Genomic DNA, 22,295 nt, shown 5'->3' on the forward strand with positions numbered 1-22,295 from the left:
GGAAGCCGATTGACCCGCTCGTGGCTGCTCTAGCCATCCCGCCGCCACCAAAGAGAGTGAGGTGGTAGCGGTCACATGATCGTTTACATTCTCCCGAGCGCTTCCCTCCGCCCCGCACTAGCGAGGAGCCTCGCCAATCAGAAAGGCGTAACCCCGGCCCCAACAGGTCCGCAGTCCAGCCCGAGTGCGCCTGCGCGCGGCGGGGGTGGTCGGGCCCAGCCCCAGTATAGAAGGTCCGTGCGGGGCTGGGTCCGGGAGTGACAGACGTGGAGTGCAGGTACTGTGCAATCTGGGGTCCGACGCCTCGGCTGCCCTCCTCGTGTAGTCACCTCGTGTCTGTAATGCACCTCTATCCTTGTTTCGTTCTTGGTCCCTTTCTGTCGCTATTCCTCCCTTTACGTCGCATCTTGCTTAAATCATCACCATTGTCCTGTCGCTATCCCCCACCTTTTATCGCCATCAACCCCTGTACCTCTCTTTTGTCACCTTTAAGCCCCCATTGCCACCATAGGTTGCAATTGCCCCTTTAAGTCGCCATCGCCTTCGTATGTCGCCCGCACCCGTTTTTTGTTGTTGCTATTTCTCTGTTATGAAATCCTCATTGCTCATAAACTGTCATCATACATCTGTGTCACCTTCGCACGCTTCCTGTTACCTTTCTGTCCATGCTCCCTTTATGTTATACTTATCCCTATATTTATGTCTCTTCCATGTCACCTTTGTTTCTCTGGCTGTCACCATCCATGCCTCCTGCTTCTATATATTTTACCCCATCAGGAACCACCCTACTACCTTATAGGTTTTTCACCGTCCATGTTTTTGTCATTGCCCATGTCACCACTCACAAACTCACCACTGCTCCAGGTAGAGCCCATTACCTGGAATGTGCCAGAATCCCAGCTCCACTGCTAACCCTCTGGGTAACCTTGACTACCTAATCTCACCTTTGCAATCTAAATTTCCTCACCTATAAAATGCACACAGGACACCTACAGTTGGGTACTTGTGAGGATTTTGCCAGTTTATTCTTGTGCTATGTCCAGGTTGACATGGTGATTTGGGCTAATATTGTTATTAACCATGTCATTCTCACCCTCATCCAGTCACCTTCATCACCTCCTCATTGTCACTCTCCCCCTTTCCCCACCCTTTCTTCTTTATCATTGCTGTGGCTTCAGTCACACTCCATGTATCATGATACCCTCCACCATGGCAGCCACCCTAGATCACGAACTCCATATTGTCCTCATATCTGCCACTTCACCACACCTGAGGAGGTGGCCTATTAGCCATCAGGATTGCTCATATAAATAGTTAATCCCTATCTCTTTACCTTGTTGGATTGAGTGATCTTCACCCCCAAAAATGAGAGTACTTACCTGGTGTTGTGGTGGGAATTCAGAAGGTCTTGGGGTGGGGGTGAGGCCATAGATAGCTTAGACCCAGACCCTAGACCTTCCTTGACTTACAGAATTGACGGCAATCTGTAAGTCAGAGAGATGAGGCAGGTTCCACTACACCTCAGTCAAACCTCAGCAACCCTGAATCCCCAGGTAGAAGGGTAAGTATCTCTTTACTCAGCTTGCCTGCACAATGCAGTATAGGGCAGTGGTTAGTAATGTGTCCCTGGAGGCTGGAACACCCTGGTTCTGATCTTGATTCTAGCACTTAGAGAACTTAAATAGTTGCATGAACTTGGGCTGGTGGCTTAGTGTGCCTGTGCCTCAGTTGCTGCACCTGCAACATGGGAATGAAAACACAAGTTATTCATTCAGCAGGTATGTAGAAAGCATGTTCTACATGCCCAACCTGTCTTAGGCACTGGGGATGCATCAGTGAACAAACCCAGAGATCTCTAGCCTTATAAAGTTTCCATTGTAGCAAGGGAAAGAGAATTAGCAAACAGGTAAGTAGATTATAGGATATGTTCGGGAGATGGGAACCACACAATAAAGGTTATTTTAAATAAAGTGGTCAGAAAAGGTTTTTTGAGATGGTGACGTTTGAGCAAAGACCCAAATTAGGGGAAAGGATGACCTGGCTCTCTGGGAGAAGAGCATCCTAGGCAGTGGGAACAGCAAATGCAAAGGCCCTGAAGGAGGAACATGGAATATTTAGGAATATTTAAGGGTAGCAAGGCCAGTGAGGGAGGAGAAGGCTGGGGGATGAGGTCAGAGAATTGATGGCGGTAGATAAGCTGGGGTCTCATGGGCCACAGAGAAAACAAGCTTCATTGTGAGTGAGGTGGGTGGGAACCTCTGGAGGATTTGGAGGAGAAGAGGGACACCATCTTACGATGTGACCTGAAGCAGCAGCAGCAACTCCAGAACTACCAAGGATGGATTGGCAAGATCAGCCTGGTTGGAAGGAGATCGAGTCCTCTTCTTAAAGCTGTTTCATATATCCTTTCTATTTGGAGAAAACTTCAAATGCCCCTCTCAAAGATTGGGAGGAAAAGGGAATGTTGGTAGTTTTTGAAAGGCCAAAGCCACTTCTGGGTTCATGTGCTGTTTGGGGAGGGAGGAAGGGAGGGCAGCTACAGACCTACAGATAATAACAGGATAGGCAACTGACCACCCCTGGGACTCGGAGAAAGCTTAAGTTCAAATCCTGGCTCCACTGTTTCCTGGCTGTGTCCCTTTGTGCCAATGACTTAACCTCTTGGAGTCTTTAGCTCCCTTATCTGTTAAGTGGGGCTTGAAAAACAAGACTGTTTTGAGAATTAAATGTATAAAGTCCTTTGATTAGCACCTGGTTCAATAAAAATAAGGCACTCTATCCCCTGGTCCTGCATCCCGCATTTTCATAGGCTCAGGCCTCCCTCAGAGCGGCCAGGAAAAGACAGTCTGCCTTATTCTGGGTTTATGAGTTGGTTCATCTGTGTTGTGTTCTGGAACAGAACTGAGCTCTGGGTTCACATTTTCAGCCAACAGACTGACACTATGGAACCTGGGCAGTGATCTCCCTGAGTCCTGCCCTACGTCTAAAAAATAGGGATATAGTCTGACTTGTGGTGGTGCAGTAGATAAAGCATCGACCTGGAATGCTGAGGTCACTGGTTCGAAACCCTGGGCTGGCCCGGTCAAGACATTTATGAGAAGCAACTACTATGAGTTGATGCTTCCCGGTCCTCCTCTTGCCTTTCTCTCTCTATTCTCTCTCTAAAATCAATCAATAAAATATATTTTTTTAAATAATAAAAAACAGGGATATAATGCTCTTTTGCCCCAGGTATGTTGTGTTGTTCTTTTTATTCAGATATCCACCATTTTCAGTTATAATGCCACCATCCCTCTCCCCGCTTTCTTTTTCTCCAAGGCACAGTCTGTGTTTCACTCATTTACCTATTGTCTCACTCCCCCCCCCAAAAAAATGCTATCTTTGCCTGACCTGGTGGTGACGCAGTGGATAGGGCATTGGACTGGGACACAAGGACGCAGGTTCAAAACCCCAAGGTTGCTGGCTTGAGCATGGGGTCACTGGCTTGAGCGTGGGGTCATAGACATGTACTCATGGTTGCCCAAAGGTCACTGGGGTCACTCACTCTGCTGTAGCCTCCTGGTCAAGGCACATATGAGAAAGCAATCAATGAACAGCTACGGTGCCACAATGAAGAATTGATGCTTCTCATCTCTCTCCCTTCCTGCCTGTCTGTCCCTCTCTCTGACTCTGTCTCTGTCAAAAAGAAAAAAAAAATGTATGCTATCTTTACCTGAGATTTTTCTTCTGTTCTGTGCTTATCTCCAGTTTCTAGACAGGGCTTGCCAGCAAGTGGTCACTGAATCAATACAAGCTGAATAACTAGATAAATGAACTGGCCACTGAACACCTGTCATGTACTATCCCTATGCTGGTTGGGAATAGGGACATAGACGTGACTGAGACAGCCCTGCCCTGCCCTCATAGGTTTCACGTGTCCAGTGGGAGAAACATCCATCGTACAGTGAGAACCCAGAGTGGTCAAGACTGGGATGGAGAAACTCAGGGGACCATCAGAGCCCAAAAGAGGTCCCTGAACCAACTACAGGGTGAGGGAGGGTTTCATGGAGTGAGTGGTACATGAGCTGATAGGAATGAACAAGATAAAGAGGAGAGAAAGGTATGTCAGAGGAGAAGCTGTGGGAGGATTGGTGTGAAAATGTGGTTTCAGTGCAAGGAACTGAAAGATTAAAAATGGCTGGCACATAAAGGAAGATAAGAGGAAGTTATTAGGGGAAGATCATTCAGGGCTTGGATCCACAGTGAGGAGCTGAGACTTTGTCCTGAGGACACTGGGGGGCCATGGAGAGTTTTTGAGTGGGGGCGGAGGCCACGTCAACCTCAGAAGGAGGGGGGATTGGGAGTGTTGAGTGAAGGCTGGGGACCAAAGGAGCTGGCTGGAGAGTCCAGGTTAAGGCCATGGAAGAAAAGCAGGAGGCGGGGAGACCCTCAGGAGGCCAACGGGACATATGGGGAGCCCAGAATGAGGCCCAGGGCTCTGGGGAGTCAGAGAGGGCTTTCTGGAGGAGGTGACACACAGGCTGAGACCTGAAGGATAGGTAAAATAGCTGTCTTTGAAATGGGAACCTGGGGAAGGAGATTTGGGAGAGATGCTAAGGACAGTTGGGGACATAGTGGATATAGAGATTAAGGACAACTGGGGGAGGTGTCTAAGAGGCCATGGGACTCCCAGAGCTGGGGTTCAGGAAGAGGTGGGAGTTAGAGATGACTTTAGAGTCAGAAAGGGGGACTGAATCTGCAATGGTGGGGAAGGTCCTCAGGACTTGTCTGTGTAGGCCCTAGAGAACAAGGTAAGAAGTTTGCACTTTGTTCTATAGGCAATGGTAACCCATAGAAGCATTTTGAGTACAGAGGGACAGCTTAGATTTTTGAGTTCCAAATAAGAAGTATTCACCATTCATGATGTTTTTGTTTGGTGTTTTTTTTGTTTGTTTGTTTTTTTATCTATTTAATTGTTTTTCAGACCGAGCATCTTTTCTCCTAGAAAGAACACTTCTAGGGAGTGTCCTTTGAAATAAAGATTCTATTGCTAAAAACAAAAATAGTTTACAAAACCAGTGCTCTGTTCTGTTTTCTCCAAACTTAACCACAGACAATTGATTGTTCAGTCGAAAGGGATCTCTACAATCAAGGGCAAATTGGCTCCTTTAAACACGAGAACATTTCAGTTTGGAACCCTATGGAAAGTCCACAGTTTGTGACTGTTTCCTGTGGTGTGGGCTGTGCAGTGCTTCATGTGCTTCAGCAGCTACTCGGCCCCACATTCTCTGCCTTCTAGAGCGGGCGGTTTAAATCAACCTTGAATTTTTTTTTTTTTTTTTTCTAGACGGGGGCAAACAGACAGGAAGGGAGAGAGATAAGAATCATCAACTCATAGTTGTGGCACCTTAGTTGTTCATTGATTGCTTTTTTTTTTTAATTTTTATTTATTTATTTATTTTTTACAGAAACAGAGAGAGGGATAGACAGGGACAGACAGGAACGAAGAGAGATGAGAAGCATCAATCATCAGTTTTTCGTTGCAACACCTTAGTTGTTCATTGATTGCTCTCTCATACGTGCCTTGACCGCGGGCCTTCAGCAGACCGAATAACCCTTTGCTGGAGCCAGCGACCTTCGGTTCAAGCTGGTGGGCTTTTCCTCAAACCAGATGAGCCCGCACTCAAGCTGGCGACCTCGGGGTTTCGAACCCGGGTCCTCTGCATCCCAGTCCGACGCTCTATCCACTGTGCCACCACCTGGTCAGGCTGATTGCTTTTTCATATGTGCCTTGACCAGGGGTCCCCAACCAAGCCAGTGACCTCTTGCTCAAGCCAGCAACCTTGGGCTCAAGCCAGTGACCATGAGGTCATGTCTATGATCCCAAACTCAGTCAAGCTGGTGAGCCTGTGCTCAAACTGGTTACCTCAAGGTTTTGAACCTGGGTCCTCAGTGTCCCAGGCCAACGCTCTATTCACTGCACCACTGCCTGATCAGAAATCAACCTTGAATTTTACTCTCAGGCTGAGATGCCATTACTACCCCATATGCTCTGGGCTTAAAATACGAACAGGTTATCATTGTTTATAAAACAAGTGTCTTTAGGTCTAGAGAGATAGCTAGGAAAGTCTTTTCTCAAAAGTTTCCATTCTACTCCATTTCTGTTTTCAACATTTCTTGAGTATGCAGTGTGCTGATCACTGGGCAGCAGAGGACTAAACTAGACATAGACTTAGCTTTTCAAGGGACACATAGAAGATGATCTGTTATAAACTAGAGGACATACAGATCTCACCAGTCAGCTTGTATTGAAAGTTTACTGTGCTACCTGCCTGCCATGGATGGTTTCATTGACTCTGCAGCAAATATAAGTCTCCTGTTGTTTTTTGTTTTGTTTTGTTTTTTACAGAGGCAGAGATAGACAGGGACAGACAGACAGGAACGGAGAGAGATGAGAAGCATCAATCATCAGTTTCTCGTTGCGCGTTGTGACTTCTTAGTTGTTCATTGATTGCTTTCTCACATGTGCCTTGACCGCGGGCCTTCAGCAGACCGAGTAACCCCCTGCTGGAGCCAGTGACCTTGGGTCTAAGCTGGTGAGCTCTTTGCTCAAGCCAGATGAGCCCGCGCTCAAGCTGGCAACCTCGGGGTCTCAAACCTGGGTCCTTCTGCATCCCAGTCCGACGCTCTATCCACTGCGCCACCACCTGGTCAGGCAAGTCTCCTGTTGTTTTGAGAATAAAAGTCAGTCTCAGAAGGGAGTCTCTTTTCCCAGTGACACACAGAGCTGAGACCTGAATGCAGGGCTGTGTGACTTTGAGAACCACCCCAATATACCATTCAGCAATTCCCCCATCACTGTCCCTGAGACAGTGTATAAAATTGTAAGATGGGGGGGGGCCCTGTAAGATGATTCCCATGTTATAGATGAGGCCAGCAGGGCTCAGAGAAGTAAAGCCCCGTGACTGAGTGTCCTGAGGTGGGCTTTGTGCCCTGGACTCTCCAATTCAAAGCACTGCTGTGGAGGCGGGATTATAACTCCCTGCTCACCCGGGAGTGGGGTGTTCGGTGAGTTGTTCCAACATATCTCAAAAGCTCAGTAGGTTACACTTCCTCCTTTTCTGTGGTTTGTGGTGTCACACAAGCAGGAAGAGCACAGGTCAAGGGGACAGGATGATTCTGTGGCCTGAAGGGGGAACACTTGCTACTAAGGAGCAAGGAAGCAGAGCCTAAGGACCAGCCTGGAGCCCTATGGGGACTTCCAGGAGCCTGGGAATACAGGATAGATCGAAGGACAGTGACAGCCCCTGGCAGCCTGGCTTTGTCAGCCCTGCTGTTCCAACCCACCTTTAGTTTCACCCTGCCCAGCTCCCCCCAGGGGTCTGGGAATGGGGAGTGCTGGATACTTCTCTAGCTGAAGTCACAGTCCTTTGCTGGAGACTGAGATGTTGGGCAAGGGGCACCCCAGCTAGGAGCCTGAGCCTCATGATTTAATTTATAGAGAAATCCTACATACATTTCAAAAATTAAATAGTAACTGAAAAGCACCCATCTTGGCTGGGGTTCCGGGCAGTATTGATGCCTTTTTCTCTATTTTTTGGCTGTTAGCCTTGACACAATCATATTTATTTATTTTAATTTTAGTTATTGATTTTCGAGAGAGGAAGGAAGAGACAGAAACATCAATCTATTCCTGTATATGCCCTGACTAGAGATTGAATGGGCAACCTTTGCGTATTCGGACGATACTCGAACCAACCAAGCTATTTAGCCAGGGCGACACGATCATATTAATTGAGAACCTCTTGTATGCCCATTCTGTGATATGTATTAATACTTTAGTTTGAAGCACCCATCTGGATAGATTTTAGACATCTCAAATTTTATTATTTTCAAAACACCATTTATTTATTATCTATGTATTTGTTTATTCTTCATTCCTGCTCTTTTCCCCAAACTTGCTCCATTCCTCCTTAGTCTTAGACTTAGTCTTCCCCAGCTCAACTATTGGCACTTCCATCCTTGAGTTGCTTAGGCCCAAACCCCTGGAGTCATCCTCAACTCCTTTCTTTATCTGGATTCCACATCCAGCAACTACAAATCCCATCAACTCTGTTACAGGAGGAGCAGTAGCAAGACCTTGATTCTTGTCTTCTTGACTCAAGAATCTTGAGAGAAAGAATTCAATCAAGAGACCAAGTGCCGCCCTGGCCGGTTGGCTCGGCGGTGGAGCGTCGGCCTGGCGTGCGGGGGACCCGCGTCCGATTCCCAGCCAGGGCACATAGGAGAGGTGCCCATTTGCTTCTCCACCCCCCCCCCCTTCCTCTCTCTCTCTTCCCCTCCCTTAGCGGAGGGCTCCATTGGAGCAGGGATGGCCCCGGGCGCTGGGGATGGCTCCTTGGCCTCTGCCCCAGGTGCTGGAGTGGCTCAGGTCGCGGCAGAGCGACGCCCGCGGAGCATCGCCCCCTGGTGGGCGGAGCGTCGCCCCTGGTGGGCGCGCCGGGTGGATCCAGGTCGGTTGGGCGCATGCGGGACTCTGTCTGACTGTCTCTCCCCGTTTCCAGCTTCAGAAAAATACAAAAAAAAAAGAGACCAAGTGCAACAGTAAAGGAAGAATTTATTAGCCCTGAAGGAAGAAAGTTAGAGGAAAGGGGACCTTGGAGACAGATTTCGAAATGAACTGCCACTGCCCACTGCTCCCCTGATTGCAAATCTTTTAGGGTCCCTTGCTTAGGAGAAAGAGAAGGGCAAGGAAAATGTGCGTTGGGGGGGCAGAGAAAGGGGATGGGGAAGGGAGAGCACCCTGGGACCTCTGTCCTAAGGGATTTTAAGGGTAAGGATTTTAGGGTAGGTCCCAGGGAAGGGTCTCAATATGCATCAGCTCTCCAGGTGGGTCTTTTAGGGTCGTAGGTTTCATTGATTGGTCAGCACCAGGGCAAGTGATCATTAGTCATTGTAGCTGATCCTGAAATCAGCTGTGGCTTTCCTTTGTCTAGTTTTGCTGCTTTCCTGGGCCTGGAGCAGAAACACAATTGAGGCCTAGATGTTATCTCTAGGGGTTAATGCTGAATTGCTATTCTCTGGCTTTCTTGTTTGTTCCTCCTCTGAGGGGGTCTAAAACCACATGTCTAGCAATATGCCAGAGGAAGAAAGTTTGGGGGAGGGTCTGAATCCCATGACCAGCAAAGGGAGGAAAGGTCATCCTGGGGGTGAGGTTCTTGTTTTCCCAGTTTTGGCCATTGCTAGGTATGTGGGGCTTTCTGCCCTGGTGGCCTCTGTGTCTGGCCTGTAGTTCTTGCTCTGCTCATGCCTAACTATCTACACAGCTCCACCTGCACAATGTAACTAGACCCCATCCAGTCCTCCCCCCTTAGCTGCTCTGATTCCAGGCCTGTCCACCCTGTCTCCACCTTGATCTCCCTGCCCCAGCCCCTGTTCTCTTCCCCAAGTCTGTTCACCACAGCCAGGGGGAGCCTGCAGAACACCTGTGTTAGTTTCCCATGGCTGCTGTAACAAGTCACCACAAACCTGGATGGTTTAAAACAGTGGTCCCCAACCGGTCCATGGGCCATTTGGTACCGGTCTACAGAGAAAGAATAAATAACTTACATTATTTCCGTTTTATTTATATTTAAGTCTGAACGATGTTTTATTTTTTTTTAAATGACCAGATTCCCTCTGTTACATTCGTCTAAGACTCACTCTTGACGCTTGTCTCGGTCACGTGATACATTTATCCGTCCCACCCTAAAGGCCGGTCTGTGAAAATATTTTTTGACATTAAACCAATCCATGGCCCAAAAAAGGTTGGGGACCACTGGTTTAAAACAATAGAAGTTTATTCTTTTACAGTTCTAGAAGCCAGAATTCCCAAATGAAGGTGTTGGCAGGGCCTGGTCCCTCCAGAGGCTCTAGGAGACATTCTGTTCCCTGCCTCTCTAAGACTCAGGTGGCTCCGTGCATATCTGCATTTGTGGCCACATTAATCTCTGCCTCCTGACCATGTAGTCATCTCTTAAAGATACTTGTTCTTGGATTTAGGGTTCACCCAGATAATCCAGAATGATCTTATCTCAAAATCCTTTACAGTATTTGATTATATCAGCAAAGACCCTTTTTCTGTCTTAAGTCAAATTTTATTTTTCAATCACAATTTACATTCAATGCTATTTTGTATTAGTTGCACAACATAGTGGTTAAACAATCATATACTTAATAAAGTGTACCCCTGATATTTCCAGTACCCACCTGGTACCATACAGTTATTATGTTATTATTGACTATATTGCTGTACTTTACATCCCTGTGACTCTTTTGGAACTACCAATTTGTACTTAATCCCTTCACCTGTTTCACCCAATCCCTCAACCCCAAATCCTCTGGCAACCATCAGTCTGTTCTCTGTAAAGACCCTTTTTCTAAATGTCATATTCACAAGTTCCAGAGGTAATACCCACATCAGACATATCTTTTTTTGTTTGTTTTTTAATTTTTTTTTTTTTTTTGACAGAGAGAGAGTCAGAGGGACAGATAGGGACAGACAGGCAGGAAGCGAGAGAGATGAGAAGCATTAATTCTTCATTGCGGCGCCTTAGTTGTTCATTGATTGCTTTCTCATATGTGCCTTGACGGGGGAGCTACAGCAGAGCAAGTGACCCCTTGCTAATGCCAGCGACCTTGGGCTCAAGCCAGCAACCTCAGGGTTTTATTTATTTATTTATATTTATTTATTTATAGAGAGAGGGATAGATAGGGACAGACAGACAGGAATGGAGAGAGATGAGAAGCATCAATCATCAGTTTTTCGTTGCGACACCTTAGCTGTTCATTGATTGCTTTCTCATACGTGCCTTGACTATGGGCCTTCAGCAGACCAAGCAACCCCTTGCTTGAGCCAGCGACCTTGGGTCCAAGCTGGTGAGCTTTTTGCTCAAGCCAGATGAGCTCGCGCTCAAGCTGGCGACCTCGGGGTCTCAAACCTGGGTCCTTCCGCATTCCAGTCCGACGCTCTATCTACTGCGCCACCGCCTGTTCAGGCAACCTCAGGGTTTTTTGGGGTTTTTTTTTAGATTTTATTTATTCATTATAGAGAGGGGAGAGAGAGAGAGAGAGAAAAGGGGGGAGGACCAGAAAGCATCAACTCCCATATGTGCTTGACCAGGCAAGCCCAGGGCTTCGAACCGGTGACCTCAGCGTTTCCAGGTTGACACCCCATCCACTGTGCCACCACAGGTCAGGCAACCTCAGGGTTTTAAACCTGGGTCCTCTGCATCCCAGTCCAACGCTCTATCCACTGCGCCACTGCCTGTTTTTTAATTTTTTTTAAATTTTTACTTACTGATTTTAGTGAGAGAGAAGGGGAGAGAGAGACATGAACATCGATCTGTCCCTGTATGTGCCTTGACCGAGGATCGAACCAGAAACCTCTGTGCTTCAGGATGATGCTGTAACCAATGGAGCGTCTGGCCAGGGCGCACATCACACATATCTTTATTGAGGCTGCCATTCAACCCACTATAATACCCAAGGCAGATCACATCCCTCCTCTGCCCAGTAACTGCCAGAGGCCCTGTGATCACCATAGTCTGGGTAACCCTGCACGGTCTGCTCCGCCCAGACTCATCTCCTTCTCCTGTATTCCCACTCTGCTAGAGACACACTGGCCTCCTTGCTCTCCCCTTTCCACAGCAGACACACTCCTGCCTTAGGGCCTTTGCACTGGCCTTCCCTCTACTTGGAATACCTTCTCTAAGGAAGTCCATGTAGCTCCCTCCTTCCCCTCCTTGAAGTTTTCTCAAGTATCCTCTTCTCAGCCAGGCATTCCCTGACTTTTTTTTTTTTTCCCAGAGACAGAGAGAGAGTCAGAGAGAGGAATAGACAGGGACAGAGAGACAGGAACAGAGAGATGAAAAGCATCAATCATTAGTTTTTCATTGCACGTTGCAACACCTTAGTTGTTCATTGATTGCTTCCTCATATGTGCCTTAACTGCGGGCCTTCAGTAGACCAAATAACCCCTTGCTCGAGCCAGTGACCTTGAGTCTAAGCTGGTGAGCTTTTGCTCAAACCAGATGAGCCCGTGCTCAAGCTGGCGAGTTCGGGGTCTCGAACGTGGGTCCTTCTGCATCCCAGTCTGCCGCTCTATCCACTGCGCCACCGCCTGGTCAGGCGATTCCCTGACTTTAAAATCACAAACAACCCCACTCCCTACCTTACCCCATTCCTTTTCCCCGATTCTCTATACTACTTAAAATAACTATTCTAACAAATAATTATTTTGTTTTTGGTCTCTTTCCTCATGTCTGTTTTGCTCACAGTGGTACCCCCAGTGCCTAAAACAATACTGAATACACAGGAACTTAATAAATATGTGCAAAATTTATGAACAGCCTTGTGAAAAGCAAGTGCCATTGTTACCATGCCCATTTTGCAGATGGAGAAACTAAGGCACAGATGCATTGTCATTTTTCAAGGTCAAATGTTCACATAAGTGTGGAGGCTCATTCAAATCAGACCTCTGGCTCTGGAACTCACCTCTCCAGTACTACTGTTCTTTTTAAATACCTAAGGTGTATTGCTTTGATGAAAATACAACAGAAGTTAAAATTAAACCCCTCATTACAGACCCTGTAATCACTATACAAATTGAAAGCCAAAAGGTCACTAACCATTTCAATGAACTCCTTCTATTTTCCTCCTATTTTGGTTTATTAGCACTCATCCCAGTTCCCCAGGCTCAGGGTGCTCAGTCCAATCTGTCACCTCTCCCAAGGCTCACTGCTCCCTCAGTTTTGCTCTTGTCCATCTTAACTTCCCTAATTTCATATCTGCTGTTTCAACCCCTTAGTCTTAATATATCATTTCTCACCAAGGCCTTTGCAAATAAAGGCAAAAGTTGTTTCCAGCCCCACACCCCATCCACCATCCTGAAACCTTACTGGCAACCACCTTTAAGACTGTTACCTCCTGTTATCTTCTGCATTTAGTGACCTCTGCTATTCCAAATAATATTCTGTTGCCTTTTCTCACTGAATCCATTTGCCTCATATTCCTTTGTCACCTTGCAGTGAGAGGAGGGGGTCTAGCTGAGCTCTGCCCTCCCAAATCAGGGATCCTGAAAATAGACCTATAATAAAAAGTAATTCTGATCTACTCCCAGGTCCCACTCTCAAGGCAACCACTTCTGACGCTGTTGCTTCTCTTAATAAAACTTTTCTGCATTTATCCATTAACTTCCTCCCTGGCTCGGGGAAGGAGCTCCCGTCCCTCTTTCATTAAGACAGGGAAGGGTTCTCTATATCTGCAATTGTGGCCTTAAATCCTGCTTGTGAGATAAGACACAGGAGGTGGGAAACCCAGCCTATCCCCCCACCCAGAGCCTAGGTTTCAGAAACAATTTTTTAAAAATCTGCATCAGTTGGCTTTTTAAAAAGAAATCAAACACAGACTCCAACAGAAAACCCACCCCCAACGCGCCCCACTCTGCCTCTGCCTCGCTCTTCCCCTCCCAGAGCGTGGGCTGTGTCTTCTGCTGATTTTATCGCTACACCTCGAAATCTTGTTACTCAACCTTGATGTCTCTATTTTATTGTATAACTAAGTTTATAAATCATTTAATTTATGCCCGTGGTACAAAAATTCACAAGGTTCGTAGGCGAGAAAAGATGTGGGTTCCTTTTTTCATTCCTTGTGGCTTGTCTACCCAGCACGGTGGCTATGGGGTGGGGTGTGGCAAAGCCCACCCCGCAGTCCTGTACTCTCTCCATTGGGCTAGGTCGACGCGACTGTACCTGAGAGGCGGAGGCTCCCTTCTCCCTGCGGAGTGCCAGAGCGAGTGAAGGCACTGCGCAGACTCCCTGCTGCAATGGGCAGGGCCTCTCAGGGCCACGCCCCCTCCTTCCACTAGACCCTGCTCAGCCTGTTGGGGCAGGAGCTGGGTCCCCCCGAGGTAGCAGCTGCTGCTTGACGACTAAGGACTAAAGTCGGGGCCCCTCCAGGGTATGGTCGGGGAGGATGGCTGGTGGGGGATGGGCTAGGAGCTGGTGGGGACGCCCGGATGGTCCTGGACTCCCGGCTTGAGCTGTCTGGTGGGTACCGGAGAGTGAAGACAGAGGAACCACCTGGAAAATGCCCCCTGCATAGTCGCAGGGCTGGGAAAAGCCAGGCACAATGATTTGGGGCTCCACTGACCCCATCCGGCTGTCTCTTTGGAACGTCTAGATTAGAACTCAGAGACAGGAAAGTGCTAATGGGGAGCAGGGTGAGCGCTGAGGGGCGGCTGGGTGAACCCTAAAAGGGCGGCAGGGTGGCTACCAGGGAAGAAAGCCTATGAGTTTGAGGGATTTCGAAATCCCTGCTGACCAGCAGCCCGCTTCCTCCTTTTGGGGTGGCGGGCGCGGTGCCTGTGGCACCCGTGATCATGGACAAGAGACCCACTGGGTCTCGTGAGCCCCAGAACTGATCTGCCTTCTATGATGTCGCCCAAAAGCCCAGAACACTCCCACACAGTGCCAGCTTTTGTTCCCACAGTTTGGAGACCCTGACACACCCACTTCCCCACTTGCACTCCGCGTACCCCCTGGCTGCCTGGCAAGATGAAGCCTAAACTGATGTATCAGGAGGTAGGTGGCTGTGGCCCCGGTGGGGAGGGACTGGGTGCAGTGGCGAGCAGGGGTTCCTCTGTCACCCCAACTATCCCCATTGTTCCTCAGCTGAAAGTGCCTACTGAGGAGCCAGCCAACGAGATGCCCATGAATGAGATCGAGGCATGGAAGGCTGCGGAGAAGGTAATAGCCCACCACCACCCTCAGTCTGTCTCAGGCCTGGGCTGTGCTGCTGGTCCCCTTCTACCCCCACCACCGACCTAGGCTGGCTGACTGCCTCTTCCTCTCCACAGAAAGCCCGCTGGGTCCTGTTGGTCCTCATCCTGGCTGTTGTGGGTTTTGGTGCCCTGATGACTCAGCTGTTCTTATGGGAATATGGTGATTTGCATCTCTTTGGGCCCAACCAGCGCCCAGCCCCCTGCTATGACCCCTGCGAGTAAGTGAGGAGCCTTGGATGGTGGATGGTGGAATGAAGGGTCCCTGACAGGCCAGGGACACTTAGACACACCAGGCAGGGCCAGCACTCGGCATCACCCAATGCCCGTGACAGTGAGGTAATCGAAGACTCCCAAGTGCACCATCACAGGTTCTTCCATCTATGCCCACCCCTGTTGCCCAATACTGTCCCATGGCAGCCACAGCATTATATTCTATCCAGGTCTATGAAGACAGGCACACACAGATAGATACTCACAGCATCTTCCATCTACACCTGTGGACAGGCATCACACAGATATCCACATATACACTTTCCTTTCACACCTCTAGATAGACAAATGCATGAACTCAGAATCATGAATACAGGCACACACAATACACAGTCTTCCATCCTCTGTAGGCACAGATGAGTGCACCCCAGCCAGTGGTCTCTGGCCCCCTATAGCTCATATCGTGCCCCCTTCATCCCACAGAGCAGTGCTGGTGGAGAGCATCCCCGAGGGCCTGGACTTCCCCAATGCCTCCACTAGCAACCCCTCAATCAGCCAGGCTTGGCTGGGCCTGCTCACTGGGGCCCACAGCAGCCTGGACATCGCCTCGTTCTACTGGACCCTCACCAACAATGACACCCACACTCAGGAACCCTCTGCCCAGCAGGTACCTGGCAATCTGGGCCGTGGCGGACAGCATGAGGGCAGTGGGAGGCACTGGGGTGGGGGGGTGAAAGGGCTTTTCCCCACAGCCCAGGAGACAGGTAGGACAGCAGGTAGGACACAGGTTTTTGGAAGCAGCTGTCTTCACACAGCCCTCTGGACCAGGGGTATTTGTCACAGGTATCTGTAAGTCTCTGAATGTCAAGTGTGGGTTTGGTTACAAGGGATTAAGCTGGCAGATATCGCTCACCCACGAGCTGCCCCAACCGTCCCACCAAGAAATGGGAGAACCGGGTGAGAAACAGCCCAGCCTCTAGTCAGGCTGGCATTTCCCAGCTGTGTGGCCTTGGCAGGTCACTTTGCCTATCAGGCTTCAGGTCCTCATCTGCGGAACAGGGCCAGTATATAGCACTCACCTCTTGTGCAGATGAAACAGGCTAATCCATGCAAATTATAGCATTGTGCCTGACACCGCCAGCCCTTTATAAGCATTTGTTATTATATTCTTGTTATGGTCTGCTGACAAACTTAAAACCCATACAGCTTCAAGGTTTGGAAAGGAACACTTTCGGTGGGTCACTCTTTCACTGAAAAGCACAGATGTTTTCCCTTCTTTCTTCCTCTTTTTGCTGCCTCTTTCTGTGAGAAGTGGGCTTAAAATTTATTAACATTGTGCAGCTCCTTAAGCACTGCTTGAAAAGAATATGAATGATAGGAGCTCACCTCCCTGCTGGTTCCCACTGGAGTGGTTCAAAGTACAGGCATAGGAGGCAGACAGTCTGGGTTCAAATCCTGCTTCACCAGCACTCAGTTTCCCCATCTGCACCTCAGACCTTGATAAGGGTTTTACTCAGACCTCCCTTATCAATGCGAGTGGTGAGATTCCATGAGTTCAGATGTGAAGGGGCTTAGAACAGGCTCCCCTCACAGTAAGAACCAGAGAATCATGGGCTGTTACTGTTACTGTTATTGGCATCACCAAGCCTCACCTGTGCCTTCCCAGATACCCAATATCCTGTAAGGTGCTGGGAGGCCCCTGTGGTACCAAGCACCCATTAAGACTCCCTAGGCAGGATCTTGGGAAGGTCCCTGGAAGGGCAAGAGTGGCAGGGAGGCCCTGGCAAGGCTCAGAGTGGCCAATTACTAAAACAGATAAAGGTTTTACTATCTTAATGTATAAAGCCATCCCTAGGCTTACTAACTAATGTAGAGCTTGCTCACACTTGATCTCATATGGAAGCCCAATCTCAAAACAGCCTCATAAGGGTGCTGTGTGGGGTTGGGGAGCTGGCTGGCCCAGCCCCTCAGGCTCTCCTCTCTCCCCAGGGTGAGGAGGTCCTCTGGCAGCTCCGAACCCTGGCACCTCGAGGTGTGAAGGTCCGCATTGCTGTAAGCAAACCCAGTGGGCCCCAGCCCCAGGCAGACCTGCAGGCTCTGCTGCAGAGTGGTGAGCCAGGGGACAGCTGGGGGTGGGCTGGGCCTGGGGCTGTCCAGGCTGGCCTCTGACCGCCACCCCTGTCGGTTGCAGGTGCCCAAGTCCGCATGGTAGACATGCAGAAGCTGACCCATGGCGTCCTGCACACCAAGTTCTGGGTAGTGGACCAGACTCACTTCTATATCGGCAGTGCCAACATGGACTGGCGCTCCCTAACCCAGGTCTGCTTATACCCTGCCCACCCACTTTTCCAGGCCATTCCCTGCCCAGCCTCCAACTACACCCCTCTTTAATCCCAGATTCTCTCTACCCGGTCTGCAATGTCTTCCTTCCCACCTCCTATCAGAAATGTCTCCAAATCCAGCCCTTTACTGCTTTCCACTTGCTCATGGAAGTCTAGGGCTCCCTTTTGTCCCCAGTGACAACTGCCAGCCTCGTTTTTCATTCTCCGAGTACACCCTCTAAGCCCAGCCCTGTTCTGGGTGATGCTGGGAACACAGTGCTAAAGATGGGCCTCTCGGAACCCTCAGTCCAGTGCAGACAGGCCAGTCACCAGTAGTGTCAGCCCAGAGAAGTCAAGGCTGGGATGGCGGAAGCACAAGCAGAGGGGTCCAGGCCAGGATGGGGACCCTAACTCGGGGTATCATGGAAGGGGTCCCAAAGGAGGCAATAACTAATCTGATAACTGAAGGATCTGTAGCAATCAGTACAAGACAGGAAAGAGTACAGCTGAGGCACTGATTACTGGCTCAACCCCTAATCTCACCAACTCCTCAGGAAGATGCTGAACATAAGCTGTGGCTGAGACATCCCTGCTACCTGTCCTTCCAGTCCAATGGGGAGATGGATTTGTCATCAGAGAGAGTAATGTGGCCAAGAGACTGTGAGAGCTCAGAGGAGTGCCTAAAGCAGTCTGAGCAGTCAAGGGAGGCTTCCTTGAGGAAGAAATTGTCAGCTGAAACCTAAGAAAATAAACATTAAAAAATTTTTTTTTGCCCTGGCCAGATAGTTCAGTTGGTTGGAGCATTGTCCCAAAGTGTGAACGTTGCCAGTTCGATCCCCGTTCGATCCCCGTTCAGGACACAGCCAGGAACAGATTGATGTTCCTGTCTTCCTCTCTCTCCTCTGTCTAAAATCAAGAAAATAAACGTTTCAAAAAGAAAGAGAGAAACCTAAGAATGGGCAGGAGCTCCCTCATTGGAGGGTAGAAACAATAGCATGTGCAAAGGTTCAGGAAACCTGGAACTTTGAAGTGATGTTGATTTTCACAAAACCTTGACTGAAGACAATTAGTCTTGAGTCAAATTCATGCCCATCGCAGGGCTTTAGATGGGGAGCTGGGGTGGAGTTGAGGGGCAAATGGAAGGGAGATAGGGACAGAGAGAGGGGAAATGGAGGGGTTACGGGTAGGAATGTGGGCCAAGGAGGCGGGGAGAAGGGGCTACAGGTGTCCATGTCACTGTTAGGCACCAGGCCACTACCCCAGGCTCAGCACTGCCCTTCCACAGGTCAAGGAGCTGGGCGTGGTCATGTACAACTGCAGCTGTCTAGCTCGAGACCTGACCAAGATCTTCGAGGCCTATTGGTATCTAGGCCAGGCAGGTAGCTCCATCCCGTCAACCTGGCCCCGGCCCTATGATACCCGCTACAATCAAGAGACGCCAATGGAGATCTGCCTCAACGGGACCCCTGCTCTGGCCTACCTGGCAGTGAGTCTGAAGGAAAAGGGCCTGTCATACTGTCACACCCTGACCACATGCCCTCACTCACCGCCTCCAGCCCTTCCTAGGGACAGTGGGGAGGGGGGGGCCTGAGCTATGTTTCAACCTCTTAGGGCTTCCATGGACCTAGCCGTACCTCCCCTAACTCCAGTTGAAAATTAGTTCCTCAGTCACCTAGCCATATTTCAAGTACTCAGCAGTCACATGTAGCAAATGGCCGCCATTTTGGACAGTGCAGATACCGAAACGTTTTCATCAGTGCAGAAAGTTCTATTGGACAGCGCCAGCTGTTGCCCGTGGCAGGTATTGAGCACTCTAGATAAGGCACTACTATTTTTAGCTATTGATATTGTCACTAGTTGGGGTGGCCAACCTTGTTCCTTTCAGTTCCCCCAAGCAAGTCACCTAGCCAAGCCCAGTCATTGTGGAGGGCCACATAGGGGCACATGGATGCAGGGGTCCTGTGCTCCAGGGGTCCCTCCCACAGAGGACTGAGGGTTACCCCATTACCACTTCCCCTCTTCTAACTTGAGTTTGCTCCCCTGTCGTGAGGATGGGGGAGAGCTGGGTAAAGGGCCTGGTGTGGCATGGGCACATGAGGAATGGCGTTAGGTGGCTTGTGAGTGAGTCCGGGATAAAACAATTAGAGCAGAGGTCATCAAACTTGAGCGTGCATCAGAACCACCAGGGGGCATATAAAATGCAGATTCCTGGGCCCCACCTCATCCCCTCATTCAATATGCCATGTATAGTGAGGTCCAAGAATTTACAATTCTAACAAGTTCCCAGGTGATGTTATTTTCTCTTTTTAAAAAACAATGTTTTAAATTATTTATTCATTTTAGAGAAAGAGAAGAGATAGTGTGAGAGAAAGAGAGGGGGGGGGAGGAGCAGGAAGCATCAACTCCCATATGTGCCTTGACCAGGCAAGCCCAAGGTTTCAAACCAGCGACCTCAGCGTTCCAGGTCGATGCTTTATCCACTGCGCCACCACAGTTCAGAATCCCAGCTGATGTTCTTAGTGCTGAGTCAGGGACCTTTGTTATGAAGCTCTGGGTTAGAGCATAAATTCTGGAACCAGACAACCTAGGTTCAAATCCTGGCTTCATTTATCAGTTGTGCGACCCAGGCAAATCACTTACCCTCTGTGAGCCTGAGTTTCCTCCCCTGTGAAATGGACAGGGGAGTCATTCCTTCTCTTCATGGAGGCTGAGGATTCAGTGAGACCCACAGGACCTGGCTAGTGGTGAGCTGTCTGTACCTGGGGGCTGTTGTGATGGCACCCTTGGCAGAGCGCATGTCTTGACTGTCCCCTTGCCCCCAGAGTGCACCCCCACCACTGTGTCCAAGCGGCCGCACCCCAGACTTGAAGGCTCTGCTCAACGTGGTGGACAATGCCCAGAGTTTTATCTACATTGCAGTGATGAACTATCTGCCCACCATGGAGTTCTCCCACCCGCGCAGGTACTACTCGGTGTGTGGACAGGGCTCGGGGCAGAGAGCCACCGAGAGCGGAAGAGGAAGAAGAGGAGTGAGGGGACCTAGAAAGCAGACAGTAGAGCCAAGGCAAGGGGACAGTTGGAGAGGAAGTGATGGGGAGAGGCAGGGAAGACAGAGGTAACAGAGAGTGGGGGCCTGGGTGCTTACGCCAGGGGCAGAGGGGACAGAGAAAAGGGTGAATATTGGGGCTTGGAGACTGGAGGCCTGAGGCAAGGGATATGGGATTTCTGGAGGTAGGAAGCAGGGAGCATGCCTAGAGACGGATGAGGAGTTAGGGAATGGGGGCTCAGAAAAAAGTAGTCTGGGGCAACAGAAAAAAATGATGGAAAGACTGGGTTTGGGGGCAGGAATGGGATCCAGACTCGGGGAATAGAGGATATAGGATTTAAGGAGGCAGGAAGAGTCCTGGGAGCCAGAGATGGGGTAGTCTTAGGGTTTGGGGGCTCTCAGAAGCTGAAACGGGGCCCAGGTCTGGCTTCATAAAGCTGAGGGTGAGGCTTGTGGATAAAACTGCCCTCCGTTCCCTGCACTCCCACCCCAAGGTTCTGGCCTGCCATTGACGACGGGCTGCGGCGGGCTGCCTATGAGAGGGGCATCAAGGTGCGCCTGCTGGTCAGCTGCTGGGGACACTCTGAGCCGTCCATGCGGGCCTTCCTGCTCTCCCTGGCTGCCTTGCGAGACAACCACACCCACTCTGACATCCAGGTGGTAAGCACCTGCCACAGGCCCGCTCCTCAGCCCCTGTGCTAGGCAGTACCGGGCAGACAGTGCTGTGGAGTCATCTGATGGGGAAGACCCAGAGTGAGCTGTGCAGTGATGGAGAGACCATAGGTCAGGACCCAGATTTGGGGGGACAGGGTAGAGGGCTCAGGGTGGGATGGGGGTTCCCAGTAGAAGCACCTGCCCAGCCTGAGGGATCATGGAGGACTATCTGGGAAAGGGGGCATCTAAGGTGAGACCTAAGGAACCATTCTAGAGGAGTCTCTAGGAGTCATTCTAGAGGGAATGGGTGCCAAATGAAGCAACTTGGTCCTCCCAGTCTGCCCACCCTTTAGGCCCTGTGCTGGCCAGAGGTTTCTATGGATCCCCCAGTCCTACAGCCCCATTCCACACCCCAAACCTTGGGGCTTCTCTAACCCCCACTGCATCTCCCGCTGCTTCTCATTCTCCCCTCCACCCAGAAACTCTTTGTGGTCCCTGCGGACGAGGCCCAGGCTCGAATCCCATATGCGCGAGTCAACCACAACAAGTATATGGTGACCGAACGTGCGGCCTACATCGGTGAGTGTCCAAGCACCACCAGGGGAATGGGAGGGGGTGTTCAGGCACTGCTGTGGGCCCTGACTCTGCCCCTGCCCCGTAGGAACCTCCAACTGGTCTGGCAGCTACTTCACAGAGACGACGGGTACCTCACTGCTGGTGACACAGAACGGGCAGGGCGGCCTACGGAGCCAGCTGGAGGCTGTGTTCCTGAGGGACTGGGACTCCCCTTACAGCCATGACCTCGACACCTCAGCCGAGAGTGTGGGCAATGCCTGTCGCCTGCTCTGAAGCCCAACACACAGGCCAAGGCCTTCAAGGCCCCTGCAGACCCAGATGTCCTGGGTCATGGTCCCTGCCCCCGTGCCCCTGCTTCTGTCTATCCCATTGTGGCTCCACAGGTCCCCTTGCTCTCCCACCTCTACCTCGCCCCCTCCGGCCTGACGCTGTGGCCTCAGGTCCCAGCCAAGCTTGGGGAGGGATCAGTCCTAGGAGAAGTGGGGGTGCATGCTGGGCCCAGCCCCCCAGCCCATTGCCTTCCCAGGGCAAAGAGGGCCCAAGGTTATAATAAGGAGTAAATAATTTGTCTGTACAGCCTCTACCTGACTGAGTGGAATGGGGTGTTGGGATAGGAGACAGCCAGCATGGGCCTCTGGGGACATGAGCATGTACACTGAGCTCTTAGCATGTGCTTGGCATGTGCTGA

At 50.2% G+C, this 22,295-nt stretch overlaps 1 protein-coding gene across 2 annotated transcripts; it reads left to right on the forward strand.

The window, feature by feature from the left end:
• Nucleotides 1–98: 98 nt before the first annotated feature.
• On the forward strand, nucleotides 99–22,181 carry PLD3 (phospholipase D family member 3). Of its 2 annotated transcripts, XM_066242110.1 has the most exons (13): nucleotides 99–277; nucleotides 13,754–13,977; nucleotides 14,509–14,600; nucleotides 14,691–14,765; nucleotides 14,876–15,018; nucleotides 15,494–15,677; nucleotides 17,000–17,120; nucleotides 17,202–17,329; nucleotides 18,617–18,817; nucleotides 20,154–20,293; nucleotides 20,872–21,037; nucleotides 21,511–21,610; nucleotides 21,693–22,181. In XM_066242110.1, exons 3-13 carry the CDS (start codon nucleotides 14,574–14,576, stop codon nucleotides 21,878–21,880), a joined length of 1,473 nt encoding a protein of 490 aa, XP_066098207.1. In that variant the 5' UTR covers nucleotides 99–277; nucleotides 13,754–13,977; nucleotides 14,509–14,573; the 3' UTR covers nucleotides 21,881–22,181. The 2 variants fall into 2 exon arrangements, with proteins under 2 accessions (XP_066098207.1, XP_066098208.1); XM_066242111.1 differs by lacking the exon at nucleotides 13,754–13,977.
• Nucleotides 22,182–22,295: the final 114 nt, after the last annotated feature.

Source organism: Saccopteryx bilineata, chromosome 9, assembly GCF_036850765.1.
Source record: "Saccopteryx bilineata isolate mSacBil1 chromosome 9, mSacBil1_pri_phased_curated, whole genome shotgun sequence".
In the NCBI taxonomy this organism is placed as follows: domain Eukaryota; kingdom Metazoa; phylum Chordata; class Mammalia; order Chiroptera; family Emballonuridae; genus Saccopteryx; species Saccopteryx bilineata.